This window comes from Podarcis bocagei (assembly GCF_964188305.1).
Source record: "Podarcis bocagei genome assembly, chromosome: 4".
NCBI lineage: Eukaryota > Metazoa > Chordata > Lepidosauria > Squamata > Lacertidae > Podarcis > Podarcis bocagei.
In genome coordinates, this window is record NC_138128.1 from 44,097,624 (window position 1) to 44,114,400 (window position 16,777).

Here is a 16,777-nt window from a genome sequence, read left to right on the forward strand (position 1 = left end):
ACACATCTCACCTGCAGCTCAGAACCAACACACAAGCCATAACATCAACTCATGCAAAGCACCCTCTTTTGTGTATGCCAAGATCTGATCGCTCTCATTCTAAATCCCACTTTCACACACCCGAATCTCAGCGCAACACTCCTCGTATGCAACGAAATGAGTTATATTGACCTTGGTATGAGAAACTAGAGTAAGTTTTTCACCAGGGAAAGCAATAGCAGAGGAACAGCTTTATTTAGTCACGAGCTGTTTTCCCCCTCCTTCCATTTTTATCTCACCATATTCTTCTTTTCTTAAAACACAAGCAGGAGGATATAGATATGTGCATATCTGCATCAGCACAGTCACTAGGATGGAGCTGCAGAAAGGAAGCCAGACTCTGAGCTTTGCAGGAATCTTGCCTGTGAATTTTCACTGCCACATTTCTCCAGCGCCCGGAGATCTTCTGATACCCGGACTCTGGGGACATTCATAGTTTAAAGGAGAAGCATTTTCACCAAGGACGGAATCTTCCTGTAGTATTTTAAAAACACTCCAGGGAACAATTTACTGCAGGACAGATGCAAGTTGACCCAAAGCAGGGGCATGTCCCAAAGTAAATATTATTAAACGCTCAGGAGAAGTTGCTAATGTGGATGGACCCTCCATTTGAGATATTGGCCGGCATCACCCACAAATTCTGCTGCTGATATTCTCACGAGGAACAGCATAGCTCACACCATATCCCAGAATCTGTCACTGTAGGCAACCCAAGTCCTGTCTTATCCACACAAAATCTTGTACCTCATTAAAGCGATACAAGCTTTTGTGTAATTGGTCTCGACAAAAGTCTCATGCTGTCCATTGTCCCAGCCATCGTCCCGCCTTCTCTCTTTCATTATCAGAACTCTTTTCTTCCTCAAGGTGAATTTCCAGCACCGTGCCCATTTGCCAGGGCATTCTTCAGCTATATCAACTCATTTTTCTTAGCAGACAGTAAATCTCGTGTCGGAACTATGTGATTCTAGAGAGTCCAGCTATTTCACAAGGTTCTCAGCTTTTTAGGGCCGGGAGGAATCAAAGCTGATAAATGGATTGGGTGAAAAATATATGTGGGTATATTCATGCGATCACACATAGTTCAGTGCTCATTAAGATAAATATGACACGCCTGGTGTTCATTAAGATAAATATGAAAAGCCCAAACTACAATTCTAGGAGGGAAATGAATACACTTAAGAACATAAAAAGAGCCTCCTGGATCAGTCCAAGGGCCCATCTAGTCCAGCATCCTCTTCTCACAGTGGCCGACCAGATGCCTGTGGGAAGCCCAGGCCCAAGGACACTCTCCCCTCCTGCAGTTTATTCTGAAGCTTTATTGCCTCTGACTGCGGAGGCAGAGCATATCCATTGTGGGTAGTAGCCCAGCTCTCAGTGAACACACACATTTATTTATATTTTATTTACCAAAATGCACATACAGCATTGCTTGATTGTAAGAAGACCCTCAAAGGGGGGGCGGGGCGGTGGAGAGTCAAAGGTTTGATCTGGTACAGTGAAAAGAGACTGCTGAAATGAACTGCAGTGTGGACACGGCCTGGCGCTCCACAAAGGTTTTGAACTACAGCTTCCACCAGCCAGTATGATGCTTGCGCTGGCTGAGGCTTAAAGGAGTTGTAGTTCTAAGCATCTGAAGGACATCAGGTTGGGGAAATCAATGCCTCCACAATTATTACATGATATTCTGCATCACCACACCATCTACATTTATTTATTTTTTTGCCCGCAAGTACAAAACAAAATTGTGTCTCCGTTTTTTTTAAAAAAATGGCTAAAAGCCAACTGCTCAAGTTCATTCCTCACTGTGGCAAATGGAAATTCTGGGGTTCTCCGAGCGTGGCACTGTTACAAAAGATGCAGCTGCAATTGTGTTTAAGAAATATGTACACCATATTAAGAACCCCTCACCCCGCCCTAAAGAGCCTAAGTCATCCCCTTAGCCTGCCCTAATGCAACACTGAGCCTTTTCCCAGAGTATTGACTCCCGAGACGTCACCTTCATTCTTTCAACTCTGCAGTCTACACCTTCCTCCAAGTGGTTACTTGTGAGATAATTGAAAGGAAATTATCCCTGACTTTTCTAAAATTAGTGCTTTCTAATGCAGGCAGTTTACTGGTATCGGCTCTCTGATGAAAGCAGGCGCAGAGTTTGTTTAAACAAAGCAAAGCGATTTCATAATGCAGAATTCACAATGCTACAAATAGGTCATGCCCACAACCAGGCACGCATCCATGCGGTCAGGCCTTTGGGATTGGAGGCGAGAGCACAGAGAAGCTCTCTGGCCACAGGACTCGTCCGCTGGTTGCCCCTCTATTTCTGTCCAAGCCCAGCCATGCTATTGCCCTACTGCTCTCCCTCTGGCGACACCAGTGCAGCAGATCCAGCCTTACAGAAGAAGGAAAGCAGACCTAAAGTAGATCATCTAGATTCCTTCCTCACCACACCCGCTTTCCTTGTGTCTTTCAGGATACAAACATTTCCACCCAGCAGTATCCCGAGCATCGTAACTGCAGAAACATGTGAACATCCAGTAAACCCTGCAAATTTTCCTTTGCAGCAGGATTCGTTTATATGAGCCTGGGAGTTGGTGGGGGTTGTCTATGCGCCTTGATATGCAAGACCAGCACCATACAGAGACTGAGCCACACACGTGCAGCAAAATCGGTTTGGAGGCAATTCTGTTCCTGCTACACCTTCAACACCTATGAAGACAAGTTCTGCTTGGTGTGCTGTCTGTCACTTCTGCACAGAGGAGCAATGGGTAGCCTGTGCACCGGTCACCTGCCAGAAAGGGAGATTTAATTTCTTTGCCATTAACTGACTGGAATAAGCAGCAGTGAACCCAAAGCTACTTCCTGTAAAAGCTGCCCCCATGGAGTTTTAACAGCTTCCATTACCAGGAGTTTAGGATGGTTTATGAGCTAACCCTTGGTAATGAGCCTGCTTAGTTAATTTCAATGGTTCGCCGGAGCTATTAGCAAGCCGAATCCATTCAGATCAACCCCCGGCTCCTAAGCAGGCCTGAATGCACATCGCAGCAATATTAGGACACTTTGTTACTTTAGGTACTATTGTGTCACTCCAAAAGTACAGGGTTTATGGTATTGATTTAAGCTTTAATAAGGGGCTCTCAGCCATCCAGCCGACACAGTGCTTTCCTCATAAACGGAAGGCAAGGCTGCACGCTCCCCGTGCTGAGCTACTCATCGCAACACATTTCCCGCTATTCTTGCAGGGCGATATGCTAACAAGCCAGAGCCAATTAAAAACCTGCCATTTCCATGAAACTTCACGGTACGTCTCTGCACGCCTCGTGGTCATCATGAAGGCTCTGCTTCGTAGCAACGCAGCCGTCATGCAGAGGAACTTCCGCCTGCCTTATTTTATGCATTTTACTATATCCAGTCAGCCAAGAGAGTCTGGCATGCGTTGCGGAGTTCAAGGTGTTGGGGAGTTCTCAAGCCAATTGCTGTGCTCCTCTTGTTTAATGATTTCTCAAGCACCACTTCTGTTGGAGATTTCCACGGACTACTAGGTCGTTCGTGGTGTTTTTTTCTGAGTCCTCCTCTAGCTTCGTGACAGAATATATGTGACCATCTCCCCACAATTATCGAAGGGGACAGAAATCGGCTCAACCCAGAAAGTGTCATCATGCGTTAACTTTGCAAAAGGTTTCTCCAAACCCTCTAACTCTCATCATGACTTCATAAAGAAGCAACTTAGTAGCTCCCATGCCTCTGGTGAAAAGCTTCAAAGTGTGCAGGCAATCTGTACTAAATGCTCAAAAAACAGAGTAGAACTCGGGCTCTCTGTATCTGCTGATCACCAGTTTCCCGTCCCTGTACATACAGAGACCCAATGTGGCTTCTCTCTCCTCTCCCTCCAAAAGAATGGAAATGTTTCAATAAATGGAATCTAAAAACTGAAATCAGGACAACCTACAGATTTAAACTGGTGTGTGTGTGTGTGTGTGTGTGTGTGTGTGTGTGTGTGTGTAAAAATCAGAAATCAGTTTACTCCAAGAATAGAGGTTTGGATTTTCCAACAGAAAAATTTAAATCTCTTGCTTATGGTATGACCTTCTGGGAAAGGACATCGGAAAAATATTGAGATTGTAAGAGAGAAAGAGAAGGCGAGAAACAAAGCGCACCTACAGAATAAAGGCATTGCAGACACACCAGCTCAGTCAGCCATGCAGGGCCTCAAAACTAAAAATGCATTCTCCATAAACTGGCTGCGTCACGTGCTCCCCAACATGCAACTATCTCCCGCCACCATGTCTCATGACACCCAGCTCCAGGAAAAGTCCACAGAGAGTACTCACCCCCGCCAGTAAATGCGGATCCAGGCAGTCACCATCGTCATTAAACAGAGCATCCCAGCTCTCATCTGCTACGCCGTCATCCTCATTGCCGGTTGCCGGATCAATGCTGGTTCCAGCAGGCTCCTCGCTCCATCCAGCTTCTTCGCCTGCCTTGGCTTCAGACGGATGCCACCACCTCATGCCCACATCCCCATGGCTTGGCTTTTGCACTGAGGCGTCCCCTGAGAGAGCTCTTGCTCCCTCCATGACTCTCTCTGCGCTGCACGCCGCCTTCTTTGAGGCACATCCCAGTGACTGGCCAGCAGCCTCCCTCCCTTCAGCGCTTTGCTCTCCCATGCCCAACGTCGCTTCTCCTGTTGCCGGCGCAGCCTCAGCCCCAGAGACATCGCCTTTGCACCGATAGGTGTGATGGGAAATGCTGCCTCCCTCCTCGTGTTCCCTGCCACACCCTTGCCCCACTTCATCCTCCAAGACACAATTGGGGTGACAATCCCTTGTCCCGTAGTCACTATCTGAACAGTTACAGCCTGCAGCCACCCCTGAACCACCTGCCTCAATTAAAGGGCTCTCATCCCTGTTTCCTGACACATTATCAAAGCTCACTCCAATCTGATCAGACATGTGTTCAACTGCATGACTGGGCACGCTACTCTCATTCTCCTCGCCATGCTCTAGTGTGCTCTGCTGGTTGGCTTCTGCCTGAGGAGCGACGCTCCCGTTTGCGTCTTTGATGCCACTGCCTTCCTTTGGTTCTGTCTGACCTGGAACTGTATTGGCCGTATAGTCCAACATGCTACTGTCACTGATCTCTGTCGGATTGGAGTTGCTCTTATTGGTGCCACCAGGCTCAACTGTCTCAGGGCAAACCAACGTGTTTCCCTTGCCTGCATCTGTTGGATCAGGCACTCCCTCACCTGCGCATGCCGAGAGGCAATCCTCATGTGCCCCTGAGCCACCTGGAATCCCCTCAGCTAAACTTCCAGACACATCGCCCTCACTTACTCCAGCTGGTTCTGAGTCCCCTTGGCTCGCGGGCGCCATTGTGCTTTCCCTGCTGGCCAACAGGCCACCGTCACCCACCTCTCCCTCATCCGAGAGCCTCTCGCTGCTGGATGTCTGCACACTCCCTTCACTCAGCCCTACCTGGTCTGTGTGGAGTGTTCCTGCCTGCTTGCTCACGCCAGTGTGGGGAGTCCTTGGCAAAGAGAAAGCATCCTGCTCTGCTGACGGACACACGTGCTGCTCCTCCCAAGAGCAGTCTACCTCGTTACGCCTTGGCTGAAGCTGGAGCTCGGCCATCCTCCACAACAGATTAGTATGAGAGAGGGCAGTGCAGGACTCTGCGTGACGGCTGGGCAGTGCAGAGGGAGTTGTGGCTAGGAAGCTGGAGGAAGCAGGCAGTCTGTGTGACTCAGCCTTCTGCTGGGACCCTTTCCGAGCCTTTGGCCTTGTGCAGAAGGCATTGCTATAGCTCTCGCCTTGGGATGAGGTTCCTCTTGGTTCTCTGGGCGCATCCACTCCATCCCGGTCCTCGTGAAACAGGCCTCTCCCAGCTCTGGGACTCGGCCTTCCCTCACATCCTTTGGTGATCTCCTTCCCTGAGGAGCAGGAGAGGCTTCCCTCGCTCCCGTGTCTGGTGGCTAATGAGGTGCTAGTTTTTGAGCCGGCCGTCTCGCGTAGAGCTCTGGGGACGTACAGGGCCTTGTCTGGCTTCTTGGGCTTTATCCGAGTCCTCTCTGTATCTGGCTGCATAGTGCTGCCAAGATCTGTAAGAGGAAAGAAATCAGTCGAGTGAGCAGCAGAGCAATGTAGCCCCACGTAGGTGTTTGGGGAAGCAGGAAGGGGAGGATAACCTGGAAACAGCAGCACAATCTGTGTCCCACCTGCTGCCTTTTACAGAGCAGAAATAGTCTACAGCCAGGGGAAGGCAGAGGTGGAACTAGATCAGTAACTCATTTCCTGGCCAAAGGACGGGTGGATTTGCGCATGCCGTTATGCACAGTTACAATAGCCTCATAACCATGGCTGCATTCTAAGCGCAGGGTACAGCTGTTTTGTCTTACTTTATTTTGCTTTCATGATTCAAATTTTCAGTGATTGTACCAGATCTATTTCAACTTAAAAGAAAAATGGTACAGGAGTTGACTAGGGTAGAGGCATGTGAGGCAGAAAGGCACAAAGACAGAAGTTGGGAATTGGGATGCAGCCCAGAGGGTCTCAAAGTTTTTTCTTTGGTTCACACTTTAATAACAAAAATTTGCTCGTGCCATGCCAAATTTTTGAAAATAAGAAATACACCGGAAAACACAACTAGGAATGCAATTAGTATCACTTGAGGCTCCTGCTCTCATTTGGAAAAGATATCTATCTATATTCTTCAAATAAAAAATATTTCAATATTATATTTGTACTATCCTATGTAAAATTGAAATGTTTAAATGTTTCTTTGATTGTCCTTGGGTTTCCCCACGACCCTTGCCATCCTCTCCTGCCACATTCATTGAGAACCACTGATGTAGCCAGTTATAGAGCAGGAAGGGGGAGCTGAAATACTATCCACTGACATTTGACAACCTTGTGTAGCCTCTCCCCTCTACAATCTTTGCCAACGTGTTTCCAAACTTCTCTTTGCAACCATGAGGACTAAAAACATGCTCCAAGCACCAGTAATTTCATAACGGTGTGGAACTTCTAATACCGAGGCGGCTCTATTGATTTGTTATTTCCTTAAACAGAGCTACACCTGGAATCAAACATTCTGCCAAAAAAGCTCTATATACCCTCTATTACTCTGTATTTTGATTATTCTTTTGGATTGAGGAACTACCCATGCATCTCTTATGTGCCTTGCACTAGGATTTAATGACACCCAGCCCTCTTTGTGGCTTCCACTCTCCCCCTAAACACTTTCAAAAACAGCTCTCTAGAAAGCAGGGCAACCGTGTCCCAGGAAGTCACGGTGACTTTGCACTGGATGTGGGAGAGAGCTAATGTTACATGGCCTTTTCATATGCTGGACCTACAGCTATTTGCTATTTCCAAGAAACTGGTAGAAGCAAGCTCCCACCTGCACATCAGCATCCTGACCCCAGGTGCTTCAAGCCCTAACCAAGCTGCTCTAAGGCTTTTATCGGCTTTGCCTCAATCCGGCACAGAGAACCACAGCAGTGCTTGTCATTGACTCAGAGCACTTCAAAGTGCATGAAAGCTAGAAAAGAGATTGCTGCCTTTAAAATGCCAGAGCCCTCCTCTCAATTTGACTATTTCCATGTCCAACTTGATCCATGTCTACTGGACAGTGTTAAGTACAGGACTGAACAAGCAAAACAAGTCAAAATAACAATAATGTAGTTTTAGCCTACACTTGCAACAGTTACCTTCCAGTCTCTCAGCTGGGGCAGGGTAGGGATGGGGGTCGGACGGACCAATGGTTCCCAAACCATCCACCCCCCCATGGACCACTTGAAAACTGCTGAGGGTCTTGCAGAACCACTTAATGGGTTGGTTTGTTTTTTTGGCCTGTCATAGCAGTTGATGTGCTAGTTGCTGTCTGCTTTTTAAGTATGCTTTTAATTGCTTCTTTTATTTCTACGGCATTGCATTTTATGGTATTACAATTTTAATTCCACAGAATTAAAACTGCACTATAATAAAATACAATATAAGAAATAAAAGATAATTAAAATACACTTAAAATCAACATATTTAATTTGAGGATGTGCCATTTCCTGTATTCAATCCAAAAGCCACAGACACACCATGGTCCACCTGAATGGAGTTCACAGACCATGGATGATCTATGGAACTCCTGCTCCAGGCCTTTCTTTTACACTCAGACTTCCTAATCCACGCCCCACAGAATTGGCAATGGCCTTCTCTATCTTTTGGGTGGGGATGGAGATCCACTATCAAGATCAGTCAAGCCAAGCCATCTCTTCCATACGTCTCCCCTCAAATTAACAAGCCAAATCCACAGCTAGGTCCCCTAATAAGGTGAAGTCCAGATACTAACTGCATCTCACTTTTAATAAACTGGGCATTAGCTGGCAAGACAGATTAACACACAGAGGGAAAAGCTGTTCTTATCTAATTAGTAAGATAGGACGCATTTCGGAGCAATTAATGTTCGGAAGCAAGATTAGCCCCAGAGGGTGACAAGGTAAGATTTTTGCTGCGATCCCAAGAAATGCAAAATGCCCATTGCCTAAGAACGTGGCCATTCTTATTTTGCACAGAGCACCAGGAAGTACAGAAGCCGTGTGAAAGAATCCAGGGAGCAGAGGTCTCTAGCAGAGGTACCCACTATGATGCTCCGCATATGTTACTGGACTACAATTCCCATCATCCTTGATCACTGGCCAGCTGACTAGTCCATCAATACCTGGAGGGCACCATCCTGCCTCCCTCTGATCTAGAGATATTAAAGGTAGGTAAAATCTAGAGGTATTATTCTTGCTCAGGGAATGAGAGGTCCTGTGTTAAATCTAGGAGAAGAAGCTGAAAAACCAATGCTCAGTGGCAGCGCACATGCATTACATGCAGAAGATATCTAGTCTGATCCCTGGCATCCTTTAAAAAAAGGATAAGGCAGCAGATGGTGAGAAAGACCTCTGTCTGAGACCTTGGAGAGCTATTATCACTCAGTGCAGACAGTTGCTGGGGTAGGTGGACAGATAGTCTGGCCAAGTAGTCTTGCCCAAAGATCTCCCAAATTCTGGATCCAGAACTGTTAGGGGGAAATAAATAACAACACGAGGAGTCCAAGCCACCAAGGTTGCATGCAAACTTTGAACACCCAGAGATTTGGGTGAAATTTAAAGAGTCTGTGATGACCCATTTGGTTGCATCCATCTGGACGGGAACCTAGGCTTTCAGCCGATCCAGGAAGCAGCCCGTCCTGCTTCCTAATGCAAAACAACACCAAATCCCCGCTAAGTCCCAATCTTGCTGCCTCCAGGCGGAAATGATACAGACACTCATCAAAGTCTCCAGTGCTTAGATAAGAAGGCCAGAGTGTTGCTTTGTACACTCTTCCCCCACCCCTAATGGCAAGGGGAGGGGGCTGTGGTGTGCCATCTCCTCCTTGCAATTGCATTCCCATGGATATGCAATAAGTGCAGCATATAAATCCTAAACCGCCAAGCACCTAAGGGACAGATTTAAGCTTCTGCAAACCAGAGATCTACAGAATATGCTAAACACGTTGTATCTCCTGTTAGCTAAACTTCTGAAAATATATAGCGTGTGCTGTATTAAATTAAGCTCCACACATTAATAAAGCAGCATCAAAAGATGTTGCCGTGAACATATCACATGTCTGCAACAAGATCGGCTTTGTGCTATCTTCCCCTTCCTAGTGACACTATCTAGTCACCTCCACACACCTTACTGTGAAGCCTATATGCTGAACCTGCCCTGTTTAATGTACGGTGACACCCAATCCCCCACCTCAATAGATGCACTCAAGCGACAATTAAGGAGATTCACGCCCCATCTCTTCTCTTACTTCAGATAAGAGAAGCCCATCAGACTATGAGGCTTATGGGAATGGCTGCTGCCACGCCAAGCCCATCTTACATGTGCATGAGGGGTCTAACGACTGCAGGATAGATGAGTTACACTAGTAAGGGATAAATGAGTTATGGAAAAAGCTGGATATTAGGACTAGCAAGAGGAAGGAGTGCTCTTGTACCTATGGAGGTGAATATCTAGGTTTGACCTTAGTCAGCCCAGCTGCCACCAACCCTGAGCTTCAAAATATACAGAGAGGATTAAAAGTATCCAGAAGTGCTAGAAATAAGCCCAACATGTAGTGCAAGGACCCCCACATTTTTGCTCACATACCACTCACCAACTAGAACACCACTTGATGTTACCAACGCAGGATCAGTAAAATGATGAGCCAGTGATGCACTGGCCCTTCTGTGCTTGCTTAGACAGAACAGATAGAGACAGAATCCCCAGGACCCCTGCCTCTATCAAAGACCAAACAGCACCTTGCATGCTCAGCGTTTCAGAAATGTAAACCCAAAATGCACAGGCTTTCCTCCTACCAGGACAACTTGTCTCTTTGGGAGCACAATACAGTTTTCTACACCCGCAGATGGCACAAGCCACACTGAAAGGAGGCACTCAGCCTCATGCCACTTTGGTAAAGGGTCTCACGTGCATTCTGCAAGTGGGAAAACTACACGACTGGCCAAGTTCACACAGGCAGCCAATTAGGAACAGGTCTGTGAAACGCACTTGGAAATCCTGGCTTGTAGGGCTTCCATTTCAGCTGATCTAGGGTCAGGAGCAAGTGTGCAGCACACAGTCTCCCTCCCCGAGCCCACTAGGCCATACCACCCTCCACAAGCCCTGCATCGGTGCTCTAATCACCAACGGCGCCTACCGGTACTTCTTTCTCAACGGCAGGAGCGCAGTCCAGGAATCCTGGCTCTCAGTCCTATTGAGGGCTGCTAGGCCACGTTCTCTTCCTCTCGCTCAAGCCCTCTTGACCCTTTCCTCAAACCCCAGACCACACAGCCTTCAAGGCTAACCGCCACCCTGAGGCCCCAGGTACTTGCGGCCCCCCTCTTGCCAGAGAGATTTATTTTTCATAAGCTTTGGCACAAACAGCAAGGCTGCTATCTGCCAGGCCCCAGGCCCCTATAAATATGCATCAGGCCACATTTATGGAGACGGATGGCTCGGGGGTCTGTCCTGTGGTTGTGGGAGAAAGGAAGAGTTGGGGAAGGGTGTGGCCGCAAGATTAATCACTGCCCACTCCGTTTAGGGGTATTCATCATGGCCCACTGTCAGGTAAATCACTGGAAAAACACCTCTCTAGTAATTAATGGGAAGTGACGGATGGACAGCCCCTGGGCCCATTAATCTGGACCATCAGAAGCAGACCAAGATTATGAATGTCAGGATGCATAAACTGTATACCAATCAATAGGGCCAGGAATTCATCCAAGGTTCTCATTTCCGAGGCACCTCCGGTGCATTAGGCTCCGCTCACCTTCCCCGCCCCTGCTTCTCTCTCCCCTTTCTCTCCTCTGATGATTTGAACTGAAAACAGATCCCTCCCCAGCCAAGCAGACGGTATGTACAGCCCAGAGCCTGGAGGGGCAGGAACGCTGCCAGAGAGCCACGCAGAAGCCTCACAGACAGGGCAATGGAAGCAAACACCCCCCAAATGAAAAGGCAGGCATGGCGGCCGGATCATTCATGCCGCACCTTCCATCTGCCTGCACTTCAATCTGCTTCATTCCATAGCAAGCGCACACATCTAAGGGGTTTTAAAAAAGTGGGCCTTGCACCACAGTCACTGGATCGTGCTGGTAATGGGAACCCTTGCCAAACACCAGTCTCTACTCCAGTGAGATTCTGCCATGGTTGAAATGCAGTGACCTGGATTTGGGGCAACCTGTTCTACCCAGAATGCAGCACGAGGCTCTTACTTCACCTGTTCCCACAGTTGTCTTCACTGTCTGCTGACTCAACCTTAGGTGGGGACTAAGTAGGGATGGGTGATATATTGATAGATAGATAGATAGATAGATAGATAGATCTTCCAAAACCAGTTCGAAGTCCATATCGTGATATCAGTTTCGTAATTTTTGACCTGGCAATATATTGCAAATCATGATGTGCGTGCGCGCACTATGCAAAAATCACGATGCAGGAAAAAGCCAGAGCTCTTGCCTTATTTCAGGCACATATATCAGTGCTATATCAGTATACCGTGATGTTTAGCTTGTGATATATTGCAATGTTGAAAACCAGATATTGTTCAGCCCTAGAACCAAGAGAGCATTCACAGGGCAAGGTGCCTGCTCTACCTACACTTGAAGGCAACTTGTGCTCAAGTTCTTGTGGGACAGGTGTCGGATCAAACTGCTAGTAGACACAGTGACAAAGATGGTGGACACAGTCCTTTTCTGCTGTCTCCTGAGTTGCACAGGACCTTCACTCTACAGCAGAGATCCCTGACCATCAGCCATGCCATCTGGGGCTGATCGGAGACTAACAACATCTGGAAGGTCACAGTGTCCTCATGCCTGATCTGCAGCCTAACCAACTCTTCAGAAAACTAGAAGGGCAGCGAGGATTCCCTAGATGGTGAACAAAATGGTTTTCATGCAGCACAAGTTAGCATGGGTGCAAGTAGTCAAGCTGCTAAAACATTATCCCCTGCACCCGGGGGCAAACTTTTTACACAGACTGCAAGGAGTCTAGCAAAGAGACCAATCCATTTCCTCACCAAGAAGCAGGCAGAGCTGTTGGATCTTTTCCATTCTCCAATAAGCTAATTTCACCTGCAGAATAGTCCCCTTCATCTTTATTGACTCGGTGAGAAAAGAACGTATCATTAAGACAGCTTCAGCCCAGAGGAGTCATTTTTCAGCACAAAATATAATCTATTTCTTTCCGAACAGCCACACCCACTGTGAACAAGGAGCTGCGCTCAGCTAACTGGGTGCTCTGAGGGTCTCTCACAGCAACAAAGCCTGCTACTGCTAGGTAGGGGCAACGCCACACAAAAGCCCTGCTCATAACCACGTTACAAAAACCATTTGGGTGGCAGACACAGAACCGGGCACCATGCAGAGCTGAGGCAGCCTTGCGAAAACCCAAACATTTAGCCGAAGAGGCCATAAGAGCCCCAGAAAAGTGAAGATAGGAGGGCTGAAAGAAGAAAGGCAGAGTTCTCTACCTAAAAACATAACAGCGGCTTTTAGGATTGAAAGTCTACTGGGCTTGCTCTCAGGCCAGCCACATTCCAACATCAAGATGCCAAAGTGAATCTGGGGACATTTATTATCTTAGGGCTGCTGACATTTGCTGATTCCAGTGCTTCCTTACAGTCACAGTTGCTGAAACAAAGGGGGTCTCAGGTTCTCTTCAATGCTTTTTAGGCCTGATGATCATGGAGATAAAGAAAAGACGTGACTGCAATGCATCCGAGAGCTCAAGGCTCAGTACCAGGAAGTCTGGAAACAAAAACCCCAAAGAATACAATACGTATTTTAAGGAGTGGGGGCTCTGGAACAGAGTCAATTTTTTTTTTTAAAATCAACAGTATTAGTGACCCTCTCATCACCTAGACCAGGAATAGCTAACTGGCAGTCTGCCTCTGGCCCCCAAAGCAACTTAATAAGGTCCCAATAATGCTACCAAATTTTGAACTGCATTGTTAGAAAGAAAACCACGCAGCTTTACTCATCAGGAAAAAGAAGCAATGAGTCTATGTCTGTTTCACTGCCAACCTGCCACTTGTTTAGGAAAGTTTTTAATGTTTGATTCTATTTTAATATTCTGTTGGGAGCCGCCCAGAGTGGCTGGGGAAACCCAGCCAGAAGGGCAGGGTATATTATTATTATTATTATTATTATTATTATTATTATTATTATTATTGAAAGAATCAGCCCCAGTTCCCATTCCCTATTAATAATCCTGTATCATCTGATCACATGCTATCCACATCTACAAACCCAAATTAACTACAGAATCTGGACAGGCATGAGGTCAGGTTGTTCCAGCTCTGGACAACGTACAGTCCAGGGAATAGAGTAGTCCTGAGAACAAGGAGGTTGGCTTTCCCTGACCTACACTCCACTGATGCAACAAGTCTTGTGAGGAGCCAACACTTTCAGATAGCCCAAAGTTAGCCTGCAAATTGTAAGCCTTCCTGAAAACGGCTTATCTGTCTATCTCCTCCCACCCCACCACTGCTCATCTGACTGGAGAGTCGTCCATCATCTGTGCCGAGACAGCCCTGCCACCATCTCTCATCACAAAGCCGCACAACCTGCACCTTGCTATGGTCTGAAGAGCCACAGCCGGTCATGCCTCCCATTAAAACCCTACAGAAGTCAGAATTTGTAGCCTTTTCAAGCACCTGTGGTTCTCCTTGTTGCACCCTTTTTAGGAACGTCTACCCTTTATGCGGCAAATTAGACGTACACTGATGGACATGTACACAGTGTGGACATCACATAAAATGTGGACATAGATTTGGGAGCCCTGCTCCAAGTTCCCAGACCCATCCTGATGGTATGTAACATTCATTTATTACATGGAAATACTAGCGTAACATCAATGTACACACAGCAGTTGTGCTTGTTGTGTCACGTGTGAAAGCAAGAGCATTTGTCAAGCTGCCCTTATCCAGGCAATCAAATGAAATCCAGCTCACAGGATGGCAAAGCTGTACAGCCCAGGTTACTCCATCTCTAAAATGATACTGTCGAGCTGAAAAAGGTACAGAGAAGGACAACTTAAGAGTAGAGACACAGAATCATAGACTTGCAGAGTTGGAGGGGACCCCCCCCCAGGGTCATGCTAAAAGGGGGTTCAGCCACCCTTTAAAATGCAAATGGTAGGGAGAAAGTGAATATTTCCTCCCTCTCTGACAACACAAGAACTCAGATCACACAATTAAAACTAATTAGCAGTAGATTCAGGACACACAAAAGGAAGCTCTTATTCACCCAACGCATAATTAACTGGAAATTGACTGCCACAAAGGACATAGTGATGACCACTGGCTTAGAGGGCTTCAAAAGGAGATTAGAGAAATTTCAGAGGAGTAGGAGGAAGTCAGTCAGCAGCTATTTTGCCAGGATTGCTAAATGGAATTTACAGCTTTAGAGGCAACATTGCCCTGAATAACTGCCACTGGGGGACCTTAAAGAATGGGGAAGAGCTAAGGCCTTGACGCCTGGGCTTGCAGGTGCCCCAGAAGAAACTGGGTGGCCACACTTAGAAACAGCATGCTGGACTAGATGAACACTTGGCCTCATCAACATATATTTGAACTATGGGACTCACTCACACAGTGATAGCAACCTCCTGGTTGGAGGATTGAACAAATTCAGTGAGGATGTGCCTATCAATGGCTACTAGCCTTGACAGGTAGGCGCTCTGTCTCCATGGCTGGAGGCAGTAATGCTTCTGAATTATGGACCAGGAGAGGAGAGTGCTCTTGCACTTGGTTCCTGCTTGCAGATTTCCCACAGGCATCTGGTTGGTCACTGTGAGAACGGGATGTTGGAGTAGATGGGCCATTCGCCTGGACCAGCAGGGCTTTTGAAAATTATTATTTCAAGCACCCTGCCCTGTGCTGCAGGAAGCCTCGCTAGGCCATGGCTACCGCATCAGCCTCTGCAGAGATTTGTTTTGTTCTGTTTGTTTTTTTAAGGGCAGGGAGAGAAACTGCAGCCCACAAATTCCATTCCTTTGGATCCTGTATCTCCCTCGCATCCGCAGTCTATTACACACTCCATCAGACGCCCCCCGCCACGCCTCGGCACCAACCCATTTCATGCTCAAGAGGGTCGAATCAGTGTCCCTTGGCGTGTCTCCTTTTCACACTACACCGAGCAACGTAACTTCCAACTTGCTGCACTAACTTCTGCACTAAAGCCCTCCGTCCGCAACGAGGGGCAGGGCAGGAGCTGAAGAACCGCAGAAGCAACAAGGCAGCTCCCAGGCTGAGTCAGCCGTTGTGCCAAAACTGAAAGAATGGTGTTGGTTCTCAAGCAGACGAAGGTACGCACCTCAGCTTACACTGAGGGAGGCTTTTACCGCTAACCACATGAGCGTTTTTCTTCTCATTTTAACCGTGTTTTCTTTTTAATCCATTCTCTATTATTATGTTTTTCTCTCTCTGCATCCCATCGCACGTGCACTCCTCTCCTGAACCATTACATCTCTCTCAAAAGTATTCTGTGAACCCTCCACTCCTTCTTTCTCTCCCCAAATGCCCTTATCTAGCTCTCAGTCACCCCATTTTCCTGCAGCCTCCATGACTTTTACTCCCTGTTTTTCTCTCTGTACCTTAAATGCTCTTCATTTTCTGGATCACATCAAGTCTCTTAGCGTCCTCACCTCTTTCACTCCATGTTCTTTCCTATCATCACCCTATGGCCCTCTTCTCTGGCCTCTGTTCATTAACCAGTCATTTCCTCTTTTCTCACCCTACAAGACTTTCTGTGAGCCCATTCACCTGCCCTCCCTTTTCTTCCTCCACTGCCTTTCTTTGCTTCTGTTCTTCTGCTTGCAACATCTACTCTTCCCTTCTTGGAATTCACTGGCAACAGCACAGCTGGCTTCCACTCTGCCACCAACAGGCACCTTGAGGCAGGCCAGGTGACACGGCAAGCTGACTGGAAAAGCTGGTGCCAACTCCTTCACATGCCTCTGAGATAGTGTGTAGACAAAGCGACACTGAAAGCTCAGGTCCTAGTGGCCTTTTGGTGGGATTTCCTATGCAGCAGGGGAAAGGACCACCACCAAGGGGCATCTGGAATTCTCCCAGGTGGTCACAACTAAGCCGCCATCAGGCATCAGGTTGTGCAGGGCTGATCTAAGGAAAAACGTAAGACAAAAGACAAATCCTACTGAGCCTGCTGAGCAACAGG

The 16,777-nt window shown here is 47.3% G+C and overlaps 1 protein-coding gene across 1 annotated transcript in view; it reads right to left on the bottom strand.

Annotated features, from left to right (window-relative positions):
- Positions 1-16,777, bottom strand: part of R3HCC1L (R3H domain and coiled-coil containing 1 like) — a 35,146-nt gene that overhangs the window by 10,713 nt on the left and 7,656 nt on the right. The window contains 1 exon segment of the mRNA XM_081191985.1: positions 4,365-6,130. Within this exon segment, the coding sequence (XP_081048111.1) occupies positions 4,365-6,130 (1,766 nt within the window).